This window comes from Canis aureus, chromosome 21, assembly GCF_053574225.1.
Source record: "Canis aureus isolate CA01 chromosome 21, VMU_Caureus_v.1.0, whole genome shotgun sequence".
NCBI classification, from domain to species: domain Eukaryota; kingdom Metazoa; phylum Chordata; class Mammalia; order Carnivora; family Canidae; genus Canis; species Canis aureus.
This window is the reverse complement of record NC_135631.1, coordinates 13563112-13580348: the sequence shown is the minus strand read 5'-3', so window position 1 is coordinate 13580348 and position 17237 is coordinate 13563112. Positions and strand designations below refer to the sequence as shown.

Here is a 17237-nt window from a genome sequence, read left to right as displayed (position 1 = left end):
GTGGTTTGTTTCTCGGAGTTTTCAAGACAAATGAAGTCTACACCCTTCACGGAACCCTTTTAAAACCAGGATGAAAGGATGTAGGTGTGTGTAGGACTCCTTAGCTTGGTAATCTTTTCCCCTGGTAGGGGCTCCTGGAATGTAGCTGCCACTCCAGGTCCTCAGGGTACAGTTGTAAACCACTGGGCAGGGAGATGGACCATTAGATAAGATGGGCAAGGGGGCCGTGGGGCTCTAAGCTATTGACTTACAAAGTGTGGGCCTGGGCCTTCCAGCTCTGGAATCATCTGGAATGTTCATAGTCCAGATTTCTGTATCCCACCCCAAGCCCAGACCATCACCTGTGTCGTAAACCAGCTGGAGGGGATTCAGATGCCTCCCAGGATTTCCAAGCTGCTGTCAGCCAGAGGCTGGAGACAGTGGTGGACCTGGAGAGTCCATGTAGCTTGGAGCCTCAGTAGAACTAGAACTTCCAGCCCTGGTCTGATACTGCAGGGCTTCCAGAGCCGGTCCCTGAAACTCCAGGGCGGCTGGTTTGGACAGAGATGAGTCCAGGAAAATGTGTGCCCAGTGTGGTGACACCCGTCTGCTCTGCTTGGGTCCCTGGGTGGCTTGTATTTTCTGGATTACCTCTGGCCAATTAAAGGAGGTTGAAGACCACCTGTCCTTACCTTCCTCCAGTCTTGGCTGGAAGCTTGTCCTCTGGCCTGTCATTCACAGCTGCATCCCCATTGCCCCAACCCTGAGCAGGTGCTTAGCAAATATTTAATGAAACCTTGGCTAGAGAAGACTACAGTGCTAACCCTTTCAGGCCAGGGTCGTTAGAGTTATGGAAACCTGGCCTTGAACCCTCTGAGCTTGTTTTCTGAAGGCCCATTCCAGCTGTGAGCACCTTTGAAAGGTTGTTGTGCAGGAAGGGAGTCCCTCTTGGCTCATTATCTGAGGCTGGTCTCCAGATGAGTGGTCCTCTGGCCCCCACCTTCCACTCCTGCCAGAAGAGCTGGGACTCAGCACCAAAACCCCCAATTCGCCCCTTCCCTTCACCCCATCCTCAGTCTAGTGGCTTTAGACTCACCACTTACCAGATGCAAGGGACTTTATTCGTTTAACATTAAACCGTTAGACACAGAGGAGACTTGGAGCAGGTTTTGAAAGTGGACTGGTCTTGCCTACCCTTTGTCCTGTCACAGTAATGGCTCTCCCTCCAGGAGAAGGCCACTGTGTTTATGGCCACCCTGTATGTGTGCCACAGGTGTCACCCCTGACCATGCAAAGCCCTGCACCGTTATTCATGGTCTCCCTAGAGGTGCTGTGTGGGGACTGTCAGCAAACATCATCTTCCTCACGGCCTCTGCTCAGTCTGCTGTCAGCTTGGGTCCTGACTAAAGTGCAGAGGCAGACAGGGCCAAGAAGGGTAGGCTGTTACTTGTCAGGGTCACTGCTAGACTTGGCTGACAGATACCAGACCCCTCTGGCCGGTCTTTGGGCTTGGGCTGTTATTCAAGGCTTGTCACCAGCAGAGGGCAGCAGGGCGCAGGAGTTGGAGAGGGGGCTCGGCGGGAGTCCCAAAGGGCGGGGGTGGGGGGGAGCTGGGCATGAGGGAGTTGTGGACAGGACCCTTTAGACTCCTCAAGTCTCGGACTCATCCGTCTCTTCAGTGGAACCATCGCTCTCTGCGTCCACCTTGCGGGCGTGATGGAGGGGTCTCCAGGGAGAGCCAACCCGGGGAGGGGTCCGGGAAGGCAGGCAGCCAGCCTCTGGATTGGCAGTGGCCGAGTTGACCAGGCCTGGGACCTGGGCCAGCCTGGAGGAGGGAAGAAACCCAGAGGGCAGCTAGGTGCCTCCTGTCTAGGGACCAGGACCTCCATGGTCACTCTTGTATTTGGATGAAACCATGGGCTGTATTCCCAAAGGACTCCAAGAGTGGCTGCCTCAGGCCTCTGCTGGAGCCCAAACCCTTCTCCGACTGACGCGGGTGCTGTGGACAGTCACCGTGTGACCCACAGTAGGGCACTGCCTGGTCCAACAGAGGTATGGCCTCTCCCACAAGGGGGCAGCATCTTCCCACCCGACACTTACAGCCGTTCCAGCTCCTCATCCATGGCTGGGTCGTGCATCAGGTCCCCTTTGTCAGGCAAAGCTCCTAGGAGATAATTGGAGGGCACAAAACTTAACCTGAGCGTCTTTCAGGCGGGCTCTGGTCAGACAGCCGCATGCCCGGCAGGTGCCTCCACGCCCCTCACCTTGGTGTCTACCTCCACTGCGGACCCTGGGAAGGCTCATCTAAAAGATCTGAGGAAGTGCTCTTTCTAAAAAAGAATTTTTTAAAAACTTGAGTACAGTTGACACACGATGCTATATTAGTTCCAGGTGTACAACACAGTGGCTCACCACCTCTGCATGCTGAGCTCACCAGGAGGGTGGCTACTGTCTGTCACCATGAACGCTAGTTCGGTATCATTGACCACAATCGCTACGCTGTACCTTCTATTCCCATGACTTGTTCGTGGGGAAGGGCTCTAAAGAGCAGTTTTAAGAGGTCTGTTACGGGAGCAGGAAGTCCTGGCTCCTGTTAGATAAATTTAGTGAACCTGTGCCTACCCTCTTCAACTTGGGGCAGGCCCTGCGGCCGGGAGACACCCCACACCCCAAGGTCACTGCACACACAGGACCGAGACTAGGTGGTGGGTGTGAGCTGGTGGAGGGGTGGTCAGTTCCTTCCTTGAGGCCCCACGTACTGGGCTGACAAGGAGCCAGAGACGTACAGTCCAGCTAATGCCCCCCCAAATCAGAAATTATACGGTTGTGTGCCCACCACCCTAGTCAGAGTGAGCCCACTTTGGAGACAGAATGGTGAAAAATGCTGTCTCAGCTCCTCAGAGACTCTTGAGAGGCGAGAGGAGAAGGCTGGGTCAGAATCGGATCAAACTCTTCTGCATGGCCAGGAGCGCCCGAGGGGATCTGGCTCCTCTCTGCTTGGCCACAACTCTTTCTGAGCCGGTGTCCTTAGCTACAAACCAACGGCAGTAGTGCTTGGATACTGGGAAAGGGGAGAGGAGCACCTCTCGGATGCTCCCTGGAGCTGTTCACAGTGGAGGGACGGTGGGGCTGAAGTGCGCAGATAGAAAGGGTCTCACCTGCCAACTGGAGGGAAAAGCTCACTGGTGTTCAGCACGGAGAACTGGCTGCTAACAGCGCTGGTCTCTGGAAAGCCCCGATCTTAAGCCCACCCATCTGGCTCCAGTTCAGTTCCTTCCTTTCCCAAAGCTTTTCCAGTTGAGGCCTCCTGGCCCCTTTTGCTCTTAATGGTTTCCAACTATGTTCCACAGGGCCCTCTCGTTTTGTGTGAGCGTGTGTGTGTGTGTGTGTGTGTGTGTGAGTGTGCTTCTGTGACCGCCTTGAGGACTAAGGGAGCAGGACAGCCCCTCTCCACAGCTGGCTGCACCCCGAGTATCTCCTGATCCCTGTTTCCTACACTGGAGATGCGGCGGAGGGCAGGTGCTTCTGTCCATCTCCCTCTCCACTCTGCGGTAGTGCCTGGTAAAAGTGGTTGACGGAGTGATTGCCCTTTTTAAAGTAAGGGCATGAGGCCCACTTTTTCCTTTTCCTTCCTGTGGCCTGACTAGTGGAAAGGAAGGGAGGGCGGTCAGTTACCGAGGTGAGAGAGAAACCCTACGCAAGTCCCACCCACTGCCCCCTTACTCCTGACTTCTCCTCTTTGCCTTTTGACTCTGGTCTGGCCAGTGACCTCGGCAACCAGAATCACTCCTGGCCCTGTGCACCCCCAGGCATCACTTTGGAGGAAGTCGGCTGCTGGGCAGCATCATGCCTCAGTGGGCCTCAGTGAATCCTGTGGGGCTTGCGTTCCTGCATGCATCCCCAGCAGGCTTTATATCGTGTGAGATCTGAGGCCTCAAACACACCTGGATACTCTTGAAGAGGGAGATAATACAACTCCTGCAGCTCTGGTGGGCAGGGGTCTGGGGGCTCTTCCCTTGGGGGAGCAGCAGGTGTGAACGGGACACACACGAGCCAGTGAGAGGAGGAGGCCGGCCAGTGAGAAGAAGCGCCGGGCGTGAAAAACTGGGCCAGTGCAGGCCTCTCTCCCCATTTTTTGCTCCTGTTCAGATTAATCAGTTTTCTTTTTCTTTTTCTTTTTCTTTTTTTCCCAGCTGGGAAAAAAGGCCTCCTCAGACACACCTTTGCCCTGCTTACAAATGGGATTCAAGTCCCTTTGATATATAATCTCCAAAGCCACTTAGTAAATAGCCCTGTGTCTGCCCAACCTGCAGGCCACTCCCCAGAGCAGAACGGGGCATTCTCCGGGGAGGGGCTGGGCACACCTTTGCCCCTGAGAGGCCGCTTCATGTTGGGGCAGGGCCTTGGGTGGGGAAGGCTGTCCCTTACCACCCGAGTGCAGGAGGCCTAAGAGGGCACAGTCTTTGTTGTGCCTGTTCTGGCTCCTGAGGCATCCGAGACTGACCCTGAGAAGTCAAGGTGGAGATGGTGATGCCCCTTCCTTGCTGGGACCATGTCTGCCAAGAGCAGCGAGTCCCCGCATGGTTCTGTGGTGGAGCAAGAGGCTAGCCAGAGCGAGCTTTGGCTTACCTAGGGCTTGGTTGATCCCATGATGCTTTGAAAGAGCCACAAGGAATCCGTAGAAGGTCAGTCTCTGAACGTTGCTTAGTACCTCTTTGACAAGTGCGGGGGGTGGACAGCTAGAAGGGAGGATACAGATGCCAGATTCAAAGGCCAGCAAAACTTAATGCCTTCTTTTCCTCCAGACCTTCAGGCTCAGGAGGGTGCCCAAAGCCAGGACTGAGGGGCCTCGTCTGCACTGGGGGAACACAGCATATCTCCAGAAGCAAGGCCTTGACTGGGGACAGGATGGGCTGGCACGATCCCTACCCGGTGCTCTCACTAGGGCAGCAGAGGAAGGGAATGGCCAAAAGGCAAGGGGTGACAGTCTCTTCCTGGAAGAGACCAAAGCTGGCTGCTCTGTCTCTAAGGAGACTTTGTGGCCTGTGGACAGCTTCGTTTTCCCTTTCTGTAGGGTGCATGCTTTGTACAGTGAACATTAACCCCTTCTCTCCAAAAAGCTAGAGCTGATCCATCTCCTGGCACTGGTCTAACCGACACTATACCCCTCGAGGGCCCCGGAAGCCCCGCGCCAGTCAGAACACCTGCTAGCGGTGTTCCCGAGCCAGCAGCCCGGCTCCCCGGGGCCGAGGCGAGGCCTCCATGCTCCTTGCTCACCTGTATTTGTGCCGGTCACACAAGTTCTCCAGACACTGGTAGAACAGGGACGCCTCCACGCCCTCCAGCGTGCTAGCCTCACCTAACGCAGGCCGCTGGCGGTGCTGGCCACTGGAGGACGTCGGCACGATCACCGTATTGGGATTCTTGCCTGCCAGCAGGTCCTGATAGATGGCAGCCACACTCTCCAGGAATTCTGTGGACCATGGGGGGTGGGGAGCATAGGTCGGCGAGGGGGACACACCTCGTCCATTCACTGGGTCTGCCCTTCTCTGCTAGCTCAGCTCACCACCTCCTCAGCACACCCACCGGCGTGCTCCAGGCCCTCAACTGCGTGGGACCAGCGTGCTTGTGAGCAATGTCCCTAATGTGTGTTTTAGCTCCAGTGTCCCCTCCTCAGAGCAGCTGTTTCTGGACTGGGCAGGTGCCCTATTGCACACACTCGGAGCACCCCAGAATTCTTTGTAGTGCTTTTCCAAGGATAAGTTTTCTGGGTAAGTAATGGTTTGCTCTCCGTCCTGCTGGAGTGGAAGATTCTTGAACAAAGGCAGGGATTGTGCCTTGTCAACCTTTCTGTTTTAGTATCTAGCACAGTGCTGGGCACATGTTATGTGCTAAAAATATTTTTTAAAGAGTGAACGTGTGCACACATGCGCTGGTAAACCCCTTCTCACTTGTGAGGCCACCGGCCTCTCTGACTCAAGAAAGCACGGTGGAAGAAGGCCTCAAGTTGCTAATTTATGACACATTTGAAAGGCAGGAGGAGAAGGTTTTCTCAGACCTGGCTGCTCCTTCTCCAGGGCCCAGGAGCTTCAGAGAAATGGAAAGTAGATGCCTGCAGCTGCTCAGAGCAGGTGGCAAGACCCCAGGCTCCAGCCCCCGCCGGACCAGGCCCTTGGGCTGCTATCACGAAAACAGAATGTGGCGCCTGCGAGAGGCTAAGGCTGGCTGGGGTCACCGGTTGGCAGGGGAGCCATGTCCAGGTTCCAAGGACAGCCTCCTGTTTACTGGAAGAGCCCATTTTAAGTGAGTTTGTCTATGGACATAGTTAGCAATTTCTGAGCCCAACATTCCATTTGACGTTGCTGTGTGCACTGTGTGAGCCAGTGTGCATTTGTATTTATTCGTCTGTTTCTATTACACCTGATTCGAGAAGGGATTTGAGGATCCATCTGGTGTGGATGGGGAGTAGGACAGGCGTGTGAGATAGCTGTCTGCTTCTTCAAAGCTGTGTGGGCGGGAAAATGTGTGCCTACACACAGGAGTCAGGGCCAACGGGGAGCCCTGCACGGCAGAGGGCTAAGAGCACTGGCTTTGGAGTGAGCCTTCAGTGCAGGTCTGGGCTCTACAACTTACTAGCTCTGTGGGTTTGGCTCCTTCCCTCTAAGCTGAGGCTCTGTCTCAGAGGCCCTGTCTCCTCAGGCTGTTGTAAGCATGGAAGTCAGTGCTAGGCCTGGCACACTGATACCCTGTGAACGTGTCGTGTGCTGTCACAGCGGCGTGCACTGTTCTAGGTATGGTCACCAGCACTTAGATGGATTTCCCGCACCGCTGACTGAAAGCCCTGTGGCTTTCGATGTCTTGAGGAGGCTAAGGGACCAGGCTGCGCACACTGAATCTGTGACCGCCAGTGGGAACTAGACATCCTGTCAGTGACCCATGGGGGAGCACACCACCAAAGGAAGTTGGGGAGAGAGATGGGTGTGCCAGGCACCAGATGGAAAGGGCACCAGGGTAGCAAAGGCAGACATGGCTCTGACAGGAGTCACATGGGACCCAGGAGACTCTCACCTGAGTAGTAAAATTGGATCTGGAAGGCGAAAAGGAAATCTGAAAAAGACATCAAGCAATCCATGGCGTCATCCATGAGCACAATCCTGAGGGGGAAAGAGGGAGTAAATGTGAGAGAATGTATATATGGGTGTGGGTGGGGAGCATGTAAGTGAGCTGTTTCTGGGGCTCCAGTCTTTCCTGGGACAGCAAGACATTCAGGAGAAGGATCCCCAAAGCCAACTCCTCCCAGTCACCTCGCTTCCCCATCAGTGGGGCTCTGGCACCAAACGGTGCTGACCATACGACCAAGGACAGGCTCCCAGTTCAGTCTCTGTGGCACCAGCTAGTGGACAGAGCTTGAGGAGGGAGGAGGGAGGGCAGCAAGGAGAGGGTGCAACTGTAATGCAGCCAAGATTTCTTTTCATATACTTAAGCAGTAAATCCTTTCATCCTGCAGTGAGGACCATTTAGTTCAGAATAAATACAGCTGAGCAGAAAAGGCAAAAAAGAACAGCCAGGAAGCTTAAAGAGGTCTTGGCAAGTGGCACTGAGATTTAATAAGCTACCAAGGGCCCCAGCAACTGTAGGCACCTCCGTCCTGAGACACAGATGGCAGACAAGGGAAGAGGGTCCAGAGCTACTGGAGACTCGGCACTTGAGAGGGTCAGAGAACACACCCCGTCTTGTGACGCCATGGTGGCCGTGCCCCTACTTGCTGTCTGCTCCCACAAGTGGACCACCCCCTGGGTGTTCCTCTCTAGGCCCTCCCACCTACCTCATAGGAAGAAAACCATCTGACTACTAAATGAACAGACCAAGGCCATGTTCATACTCTGCTCAGGGCCTCATGCAGGAGGGCACAGGAAGGGAAGGAAATGAGCACTTGCTGGGCTCTATCCAGGTGCCAGGCAGGGTGCCAAACTTATCTACTGGAGGGGAGCAGGGCCCCCAATCTGTTTCTGACTGGCTCTTCTGGCTTTATCTTTCATTTATTACAAAATTGTTTTATTCTGTTCGCTCGTGTATTTTTCTAAATCTCTACCTCCTTGTGTCAGAAGATCCCCGAACTGGCACCTGGATCAGCTCCAAAGACAGCCGGAACTGCACACCTCGGGGAAAGCGGCTTTGGAGAGAATATAATGTAAGGGGCCCCCACAGTTGTGTGAGGCAGCTGGCCCTGCTCTCTGATCTCCCCGAAGAGAGAAAGTGCTCCCCTAGCTAGTCTTCAGTTGTAATCATGACAACAATAGAAGCAGGGAACGTGTACTGAGTACCTACTTCATGGTAGGTACTGTGCAAGGTATTTAACTATATTGAATTTTATTCCACAACATTCCTAGGGGGTAGGTCTTACTTACACTGATGTACATTTTACATGTGAAGGAATAAGTCTCAGAGAAGTTGGCTTGCTGAGACCACATAGCTGGGGAGTTTGCTCAATTCCATAGGCCATGGTACTTTCCATTAGGTCACACTGCTTTCCATTAGGTCACACTGCCTCTTTGCTTATTTTTTATTATTAATTTTTTAAAGATTTATTTGAGAGAGAGTGCACATGAGCAGGGGGGAGGGGCAGAGGGGGAGGGAGAAGCTAACTACCTGCTGTGCAGGGAGCCCAACATGGGGCTGGATCCCTGGACTCTGGGATCAAGACCTGAGCGGAAGGCAGACGTTTAACTGACTAAGCCCCCAGGTGCCCCTCACACTGCCTCTTTTTTTTTTTTTTTTTAAGATTTTATTTATTTATTCATGAGAAACAGAGAGACAGACAGAGAGGTAGAGACACAGGCAGAGGGAGAAGCAGGCTCCCTGCAGGGAGCCCGACATGGGACTCCATCCTAGGTTTCCAGGATCAAGCCCTGGGCCAAAGGCAGGTGCTAAACTGCTGAGCCACCCAGGCTGCCCCACACTGCCTCTTTTAAAATAAAGATACAGTATACAAACACCAACATTTTATTTCTTAATCTATGTGGCTAATCTATCTTCTTTGTGCCCCAACTACCAGAGCTGAACATTAAAATTCCAGTTGGAAAAAATTTCAAGGCCCGATGGCGGGAAGAAGCAGTGCTGCTTATGGCCACAGGAGGGCGCCCTGGTCCCTCCATCAGCGGCTCCTGGACTAAATGCTGAGCCAGAGGCCAGGTAGTTGCCCCCATTTCTCCTAACCCTAGGAGAACCCAGACAGGCAAAAAGGAAGAGAGAGGGCACAAAGCCCAGATTCTGATATCTGGATGGGGAGGAAGAGGCGACAGAGGGCAGAGAGAAGGGGCAGGTAGGGCATACTTTGGTTAGCAAAGACACCCAAACTCCAGATGAGTGAGTGCTCCCAGAGCACTCAGGGTGGGTAGAGCCACCACAACGCTTTTCCAGCCCAGGCTCAAGTAGAGAAGAAAAAGGTCCCTGTGGAGGGAAGCCAGTGACCTTTCCTTCCTGCCCTACTCCCAGGACAGTTAAGAACCCAAATGGCCTGAAGTTAATTACTATGGAAGAGCACTGGGCTGAGAATGTCCCCAAGCAGGAAACCACGAAGGGGAGCCAAAGCCTTTGAAGATGTTACTTGGCTTCTCTCCTTTATCATCAACCTGGACCCAGCGCTCCTGTTTATAGTAATTACCTCCATGGACTATTTCTTTCTTTCGTTATCTATTTCTTCATTTATTTTGTGATACAATTCAAACACCATAAAATTCCCCTTTAAAAGTGTAGTGTTTTTAAGTGTATTTACAAAGTTGTGCAACCCTCACCACTGTCTAATTCCAGAAGTTGTAATTCTTGCTAATCAGCATGCTCCCGAGACAGGCCCTGCCACACCAGGCCTTTGAAGCCAATTGCCATAAGCATCTTCCTCTCTCAGCCACAGAGAGGACTAGAAGCTGAAACAGGGCCTGCCCTTCCAGCTTCAGAACTGGCCTGCAGCTTTCTGTTGGGGCCATTCTTAACTGTGAACATTAGCAGCTTCTTTCACGATGGGCAGCTGGGGAAAGGGGAGAGCACAGCCTGACAGAGGGCAGGAGACCCACCATGTGAACGTGGCAGGCTCTACGGGAGCTAGGTGGCCCAGTGTGCGCTCTGGTCTCCACTCGGGCTCTTTGGTGAGCTGAAACTGGTACTGGTCAGGGGGGATCAGCAGGGTGGTTAGGGACGCAGACCATGCCAGGGGATCTCTTTCTCTTTCTGAGGGATATGTGGCTGGATCCCAGCTGCATGCGTGCAAAGGATGGAGGGGTTTTCTTGACTGTAGGCAGTGTGATTGGCTGCGAAAAGAGCCAGGTGGACCTCAGCTCTCATGAACAGCAACACCACCCCCTACTCTTCTCACCCAGAGGCCTTATGTCCTCTGGACTTCCTGGAAACTACCTCTCTTGCCTGCCCCTCAGTAATCAATCACCAGGTCCTAGCAATGCCACCCTAACTGTGCCTCTTGAATCTGCTGACTGCTTGCCACTCCCACAGCCACCTATGATGCCCACCTCCGCGTCCTTCTTGTGGGCTACTGGATGACCTCTTGGCCAGCTTCCTGCAACTACTCTTGCCTCCTTCTAATTGAGTATCCACACTGTGGTCACAAAAACTTTTTTTTTTTAATGTGAATTTGACCATTTTACAATCTGTTTAAAGCCCTTCATGGGCTTCCCATTGACCTTAGAACAAGATCCGCCATTCTTATCCTGGCTTATGAGCCCACACAATCTGCTCCCTGCCTCCCCTCATCCCTGTAGATGCACTGGAGGCCACAGGCAGCCTCCTCCGCTGTGTTCCAGTCACACTGACCCTTAACAATATTCCCAATGCTCCCTCCTTCCTCATGGCCTTCAGACCACCCAGTCTCCCTACCTGTAATGCTCCCCACCCTTCATGCCACCCTCCTCACCTATTCATTCTTTGCATCATAGCCCAAAGAGCAGCTCTTAGGGAAGCCTTTCCCTCCAAGACAAAGCAGACATGGGCTCCCTCCTACCAGCTTCCATACTTCTCTGTGACCTCTTCATACTGTTCATGTCTGTCTTTGCCCCAGGATTCCAGGACCCACCAGGTGAGGCCTCTGTCTCTCAGCCTGTGGCTTGACTCCAGGGTCTGGCCCATGCAGGCCCATAGTAGGTGCTCAGTAATTATTTGTTGCATGAGGACAAGCATGAATAGATGGATAAGAGGGGCCACAGTACTCTTTTCTTTTCCCCTGGCCAGGTGACACTAAGATACTACATTTAGGTCTGGACAGTCCATTTAAGAGGAATAAACTAGAGTCATGGAATAGGGAGTCAGAGTGGTGGTGAGTCTGCAAACCATGATATCATACAAATGGCTGCACTTAGATCCTTTAGCTTAGAGGAAAAAACTAAGGAGGAAGTGTGGGCCGAGACCTGACTCTTCTTTTGCCGGGTCAGGGTTGGGGCAGAGGGGCAGAGGGAGAGGAAGAGGGAGAGAGAGAATCCCAAGTAGGTCTCCACGATCCTGATACAATGACCTGAGCTGAAATCAAGAGTTGGACACTCAGTCTCCCTGAGACTTGACTCTTAAAGATCTGCCTCTGAGGGCTATGTAACAGGGATCTAAAGCTTGGCTCTAGAAGACCTTCAAACTGCTTAGCCCTGGGATTATAGCTACTTTGTGAAGGGGTGAGCTGCCTGTTGCTAGAGATATTTAAGCAGAAGGCTCATACTTCCCAAAAGTATGAAAGAGCATCTTTCAGCTCTGACAGCATGTGTTGTCCCAAGGGTGGGACAGAACTGACAGCTTTTCTGTTAGTGCTGCTTCTGAAGTTTGCTGTTTGGAGGACAGTGGATGCAGAAAAGTCTGAAAGACTTACAGGAAAATGCTTTCAGAAACATCATATGTTGCACTGTCCATCTCTAAAAGAACACTTGGGCCCATGAAAGTTCTAGGTAACTGGCACTGGAATCTTGGCAGAACTGCAAAAAAGGCAGACAGGAGGCTACAGGTCTGTCTTTGCCTTTGGTGGCAGGGACAACCCTAGGTTGTAGGCCCTGATTCCCCAGGCAGCTCCTTCATCTTGAACTCAAACCTGTCACCACTCCCAGAGGGCTCACGAAGGAATCTCTTGGAAACGAGGTCATCCACATGTGCTGTTTCCATTGATGGCAGTTGGCTCAGCACCCCTTGCTGCCAGAGGCCTCCTGCTTACATGCCAGCTGCTTCTGACACCTGGAGGAGCCTGGCGGCCACTGCTTTGAGGTAAAGCCAACAAGGAGCTGTTGCCAACAAGAGTCTGTAAAAATCTATTGGATCATGGGAGAATCCTTGCAGGCCATGCCTCAGGACTAGAGAGAAGGACTGTGGGAGAGGAGTCAAGGCAGTGCAGTTCAGGTCGGCTCTGAGTAGAACCATGTGGAGGGTGGAGTCCAGGGCAGGCAACTGGAATGAAGAAAGAACACTTGGCAGGGTCAGAGCTAATCCCAAGGGGGCTGGCCCTTCTCTCCCTCTCTTGCCCACTTCCAACAGCTGGGATAGGCTGGCTGGCTGGGAGTTAGCTGGGTGCCAAGGAAGCGATAGCTTCCAGTCTGAACCTACTGACACGCCAACTTTCTATTCATCCCATGGGTCAGTGTCCCTGGGCAAATGGCATGAGCTGCATCCAACTGCCTGCAGTTCTGCGTTAGCAAGCCCTGGGATCGAATTCCAGCTGCACCACTCATTGGCCACGGTGTCTTTTTCTCTCTGAGCTTCAGTGTCCTCGTCTGAAAAGAGGAGATGATCATAGTTCCTATTTCATTGGATTCTTGTGAGAAGTCCATATGATGATGTACTGTGTTTAGTGTACAATGAGCACTCAAAATAAGCGTTAGTTACTATCAGTGAGTGTATTCTAGTTGGCTTAAGGTGCTAGAGGAGCTCAAAATAGCAAGTAAAAATAAAACTCAGAGGAAGTGAGTGCTACCAGCATCCAACCACGCAGAGGCTCTCAGGCGGAAGCCAGCTATCTGGTTTCGAGCCCACTCTGGGGGGAAGCCAGCCCTTAGCCAGGGCCAGAAGGAAGAGGCACCTTCCCTGACTGCGCCTCTTCTGGGAGGTCACAGAACCGGGGTCCTTCATGGGCAAAGTGAATCCCCAAGTGTGTGGACTCACCATGTGCCTCCGTGGGCTGTGCTTTTATATCAGGCCATGAGTGAGGATAAAACCAGGTGCTGGCCCCCTTCTGTAGGTGGGGGCAGAGGCTGCTTCTGAGGTTTCCTGGGATGCTTCCTTAGGGTAACCCCTCTTCTGGACTGTGTGAGATGCACCCTCATGCTGCACGAGCTGCCACAAGTCCAGGCCCGCAGAGCAGCTTGGGATGTCCGGGTCATCGTTCTCCCCTGGCTTCAGCCTGCACCTCTAGTGTACCCCAAACCCCACTTGCCCCGTGGTGCCTAAGCAGCCTGATCCAGAGAGTGCAGAAAATCAAACAAAAATGGTTAATATTCATTGGGGGCTTACTGAGTCGACAAGTAACATACATTCATCATTTCATTTTCTTCTCATATTAATCCTATGAGGTAAGCTCAGTGGATATCTTCACTGAGAACACACAAGTTCAGAAAGATTCAGAAATATGGCCAAAGGGGCAGCCCAGATGGTTCAGCGGTTTAGCGCCGCCTTCAGCCCAGGGCCTGATCCTGGAAACCTGGGATCTAGTCCCACATTGGGCTCCCTGCATGGAGTCTGCTTCTCCCTCTGCCTGTGTCTCTGCCTCTCATGAATAAATAAATAAATAAATCTTAAAAAAAGAATAAAAAAGAAACATGGCCAAGGTTATAGGGAGATTGCAAGAGCTGTAATTCAAACACAGGTCTCTCTGACTCTAATCACAGCTGCACCTGAAAGAAAAGGGAGGCCCTGTGCTTTCTAGTGGGACAGTAACACCTTCCTGGTGGCACTCTCCCTTCTCCCAATCTTGGAATTTGTTAGCAATGTAGAGCACCCACCCCCAGGAGGGCTCAGGAGCTGAGGCTCCATGCTGCTTCTCCCTGCAGAGAGCTTGAAGGCTCTTGCACAGCCATTTAAACCCCATTACCCTCACCCCTCCTAAGAAGCCTTACAACCAGGGGCCAACTATTTCTTGCTCTTAGGATAAATATTAACCCCAATTCATGGCCTCCTGAGACCCTCATTTTCCCTTCTGCTCCCCAAACTCCTCAAACTCCAGAACCACTGGCTTCTTGAAGCTCCTTTAGGTCATTATTGGTGACAGCCTGGCTTCTTTTCCAGACTGCTTATTTCCCTTACACCGCTTTTCCTGCCCATCACTCTCTACTTTGATCCTACCCATCCTTTTTGTTTTAAATGAAATATTTAAGACTTCAGAAAATTATGCAGAACAACATGACAAACACCTGTGTACCCCTAGCCAACTTCATCAAACCTTGACATTTTGCCATCCTTGCTTCAATTTGTAAAGGCTTTGTAAAATATTATATATATCATTCAAGCCACCTGTGCTTACCTCTCCCTCATTCCATCCCTCAACCCTTCTTCCTCTGGAGCATCATGGAAAATTGGCAGTTATCACCCTTCTGCACATTTTTTATGCTATAATAACTCACACAAATGCCTGTATTTGTAAAACATTATCAGCTTGTTTTGTTTTCAAACTTTATGTATATTCTGAGATATGAGTGTTGATGCACATATTTCTACCTATACCCATTTTCGTTCTGTATAGCATTGAGTGGTATGAAGATACCACACTTTGTCCTTTCTTCTACAGTGGGGGCATGCAGAGCACTCCAATGGTAGCTATTACAAACAGTGCTGTGTATTTCCTTATAACCAGGTATACCTGTGAACTTTTTAGATTTGCCTGAATTGCCTCAAAGTGATGGTACCAATTTATACTCCCACCAGCACTTTATGAAAGTTCACATCCTCACCAATGCTTGTGTTATCAGACTTTAAAATTTTTGTCATTTGATGTGAAGTGGCATCTCAATTTAATTGGCATTTCCCTGATTACTAGTTAGTGTGGGCATGAAAATATGCCCATATGTTTATGAGCTGTTAGGGTTTTCTGTGTATTGCTTGCTCACATCCTTAGACTATTTTTCTACTAAGGTTCTTCATCTTTTCCTTATTGATTTGTAGGAGTTCTTTATAACAAATTTTTTAGACTAAAATTCTGCAGACCAATCTATTGTTAGCTATACACATAAGTATCCTCTTCTAGTCTCTGGCTTATCTTTCAACTTTATCTATCTTTGGTTGAACAGAAATTTTTAATTCTTTTTTTAAAAAAGATATATTTATTTCAGAAAGACAGAGAAAGGGGGGGAGGGGCAGAGGGAAAGCTATCCAAGCAGACTCCCCACTGAGCACAGAGTCCCCCATGGGGCTCAATCTCAGGAGGCATGAGATCATGACCTGAGCCAAAACCAAGAGTCACAATATTACTGACTGAGCCACCCAGGTGCCCCTTGGGCTTTTTGTATCTTAAGGATTCTTTTACTGTTAGCCATAAATATATTTTCTCCTCTTCTAGGATATTATAGTTTTGCCTTTCACACTTAGGTCTGTCATCTATATGAAATTGACTTCGGAATATGATATGAAGTAGGAATCTAACTTTATTTTTTCCTATGTAAATAACCAATTGCCCCATCAATACTTATTGAAGCATCCTTTTCCCTACTGCTCTGCATATCATGTTTTTATAAATGTGTGTGTCTCTTCTGGTCTGTCTGCTATGATGTGTTTGTCTAGCCTTACTCAAGGACCATACTATCTTAGTTACAAGGGCCTGGTAACTAAGTCTTGTGAGCTGTAAAGGGTGTGTTCATCTCTTACTAATCCTTTAGGCTCCAAACTCAACATCTCTTCCTCATGGAAAAGCGTTTCATGATTCCCCATGTTAGGTCTAGTTTCCTGTTTATATGTTCCTATAGCACTTGGTACTTCATTTATTTAATGTCTGTGGCTCTATCAGTTTGTAAGTTCCTTGAGGGGTAGAATGACATCTAATTTGCTTACTGTCAGCCTCTCCACAAGCATAATGACCAGCAGCACATAAAAGGCACTTGATAAATATTTAGTGAATGACAGAATAGAGAAGGAAGGGATGGTCTGTTTTGGCAAAAGACCATTTGGGGCAAGAGTGGTGCTGTTGGACGCAAGTCAGAGCTAGGAAAGATATTGAGGCAGAATGATATTGCCAGGGAGAGGCATAACAAGAGACAAATACCAAGAAAGCATATAACTGTATCCTGAGTGCATGGCATGAAGTCTGGCAGATACTAGATACTCAGGAAATATCTGAAAAAATGAATATGGGAATCACTCCCCATTTGCTCATTATAATTCTTAAAAATTGGTAATTTTTTGAGGGCCATGTGACAAGCATTTTACATGCATTATTTCATTAAATCCTAAAAATTTTATGAGGCAGGTGTTATCATTATTTCTATTTTACAGATTAAAAAAATCGAGGCTTAGAGAAATTGCTCAGTGTCGCAGGCCAGTAAGTGAAGGAATTGGGATTTCCATCCAAGGCTGTCTGGCTCCAGCACCTGAGTCCCTTCACTATTAGGTATCCGGCCTTTGTGACACAGGGGCTAGCTGAAAAGTGACTCTCTTAAATGGGGGTGAATTGCTACATCTACAACCAGATTCCTTAGGGGTTCATGTGTTTTCCAGTCACTATCTGTATTTAGCACATAACCATGAAGAGCTTTCCCTAGTAAACATGTATTACTCACTGGAGAATCTGGCCTTCAGTGAGGTAGAAATGAGTTAAATAGTGTTCTAGATGATGAGAGAGAGAAAGAGAGAAAGAGAAAGAGAGAGAAAGAGAGAGAGGGAGAGAGAGAGAGAAGGAAATGTAATTCCTTTTGATGCAATCAACTCTAAAATGCCAGGATGAGACTGCCTGCGATGCCAGACCATCCTCACATGGAAAAATTTTGAAAATATGAATTTTGGAACGCTACCTTGGATCCACCTAACTCTGGGGATGGAATGCGCCACCTGGGATTTAATAAGCTCTGCAGGGGACCTTGTGTCACTTGTGCCTTGAATGTGTTACAGGTGGATGATCCTCTTGGCCCAGCAGGGAAGAAGCCAGAGCCTGCAGGCTAATCACAGGCAGTTCTATCTTTACTGACTTTTTGTTATATGTTTATTATTTTCTGAGTGTTCTGAAGTGAAAAAAGGCCAGTTATTTTCTGAGTGTTCTGAAGTGAAAAAAGGCCAGAAATAACTGCCTTAGGGAGCTGAGGAACTTC

At 50.3% G+C, this 17237-nt stretch overlaps 1 protein-coding gene across 6 annotated transcripts in view; it reads right to left on the bottom strand.

The window, feature by feature from the left end:
* Positions 1 to 17237, bottom strand: part of CSTPP1 (centriolar satellite-associated tubulin polyglutamylase complex regulator 1) — a 199516-nt gene that overhangs the window by 6643 nt on the left and 175636 nt on the right. For 4 of the 6 annotated variants that reach the window (XM_077863113.1, XM_077863107.1, XM_077863112.1 and 1 more), the window contains 4 exons: positions 7048 to 7133; positions 5257 to 5452; positions 4609 to 4718; positions 2080 to 2143 (listed from right to left, as the gene is read on the bottom strand). In XM_077863113.1, the coding sequence (XP_077719239.1) occupies positions 2080 to 2143; positions 4609 to 4718; positions 5257 to 5452; positions 7048 to 7133 (456 nt within the window). Of the gene's footprint in view, positions 1 to 1078; positions 1805 to 2079; positions 2144 to 4608; positions 4719 to 5256; positions 5453 to 7047; positions 7134 to 17237 lie in introns of those variants that run through there. The other 2 variants (XM_077863110.1, XM_077863108.1) reach the window with 1 other exon arrangement.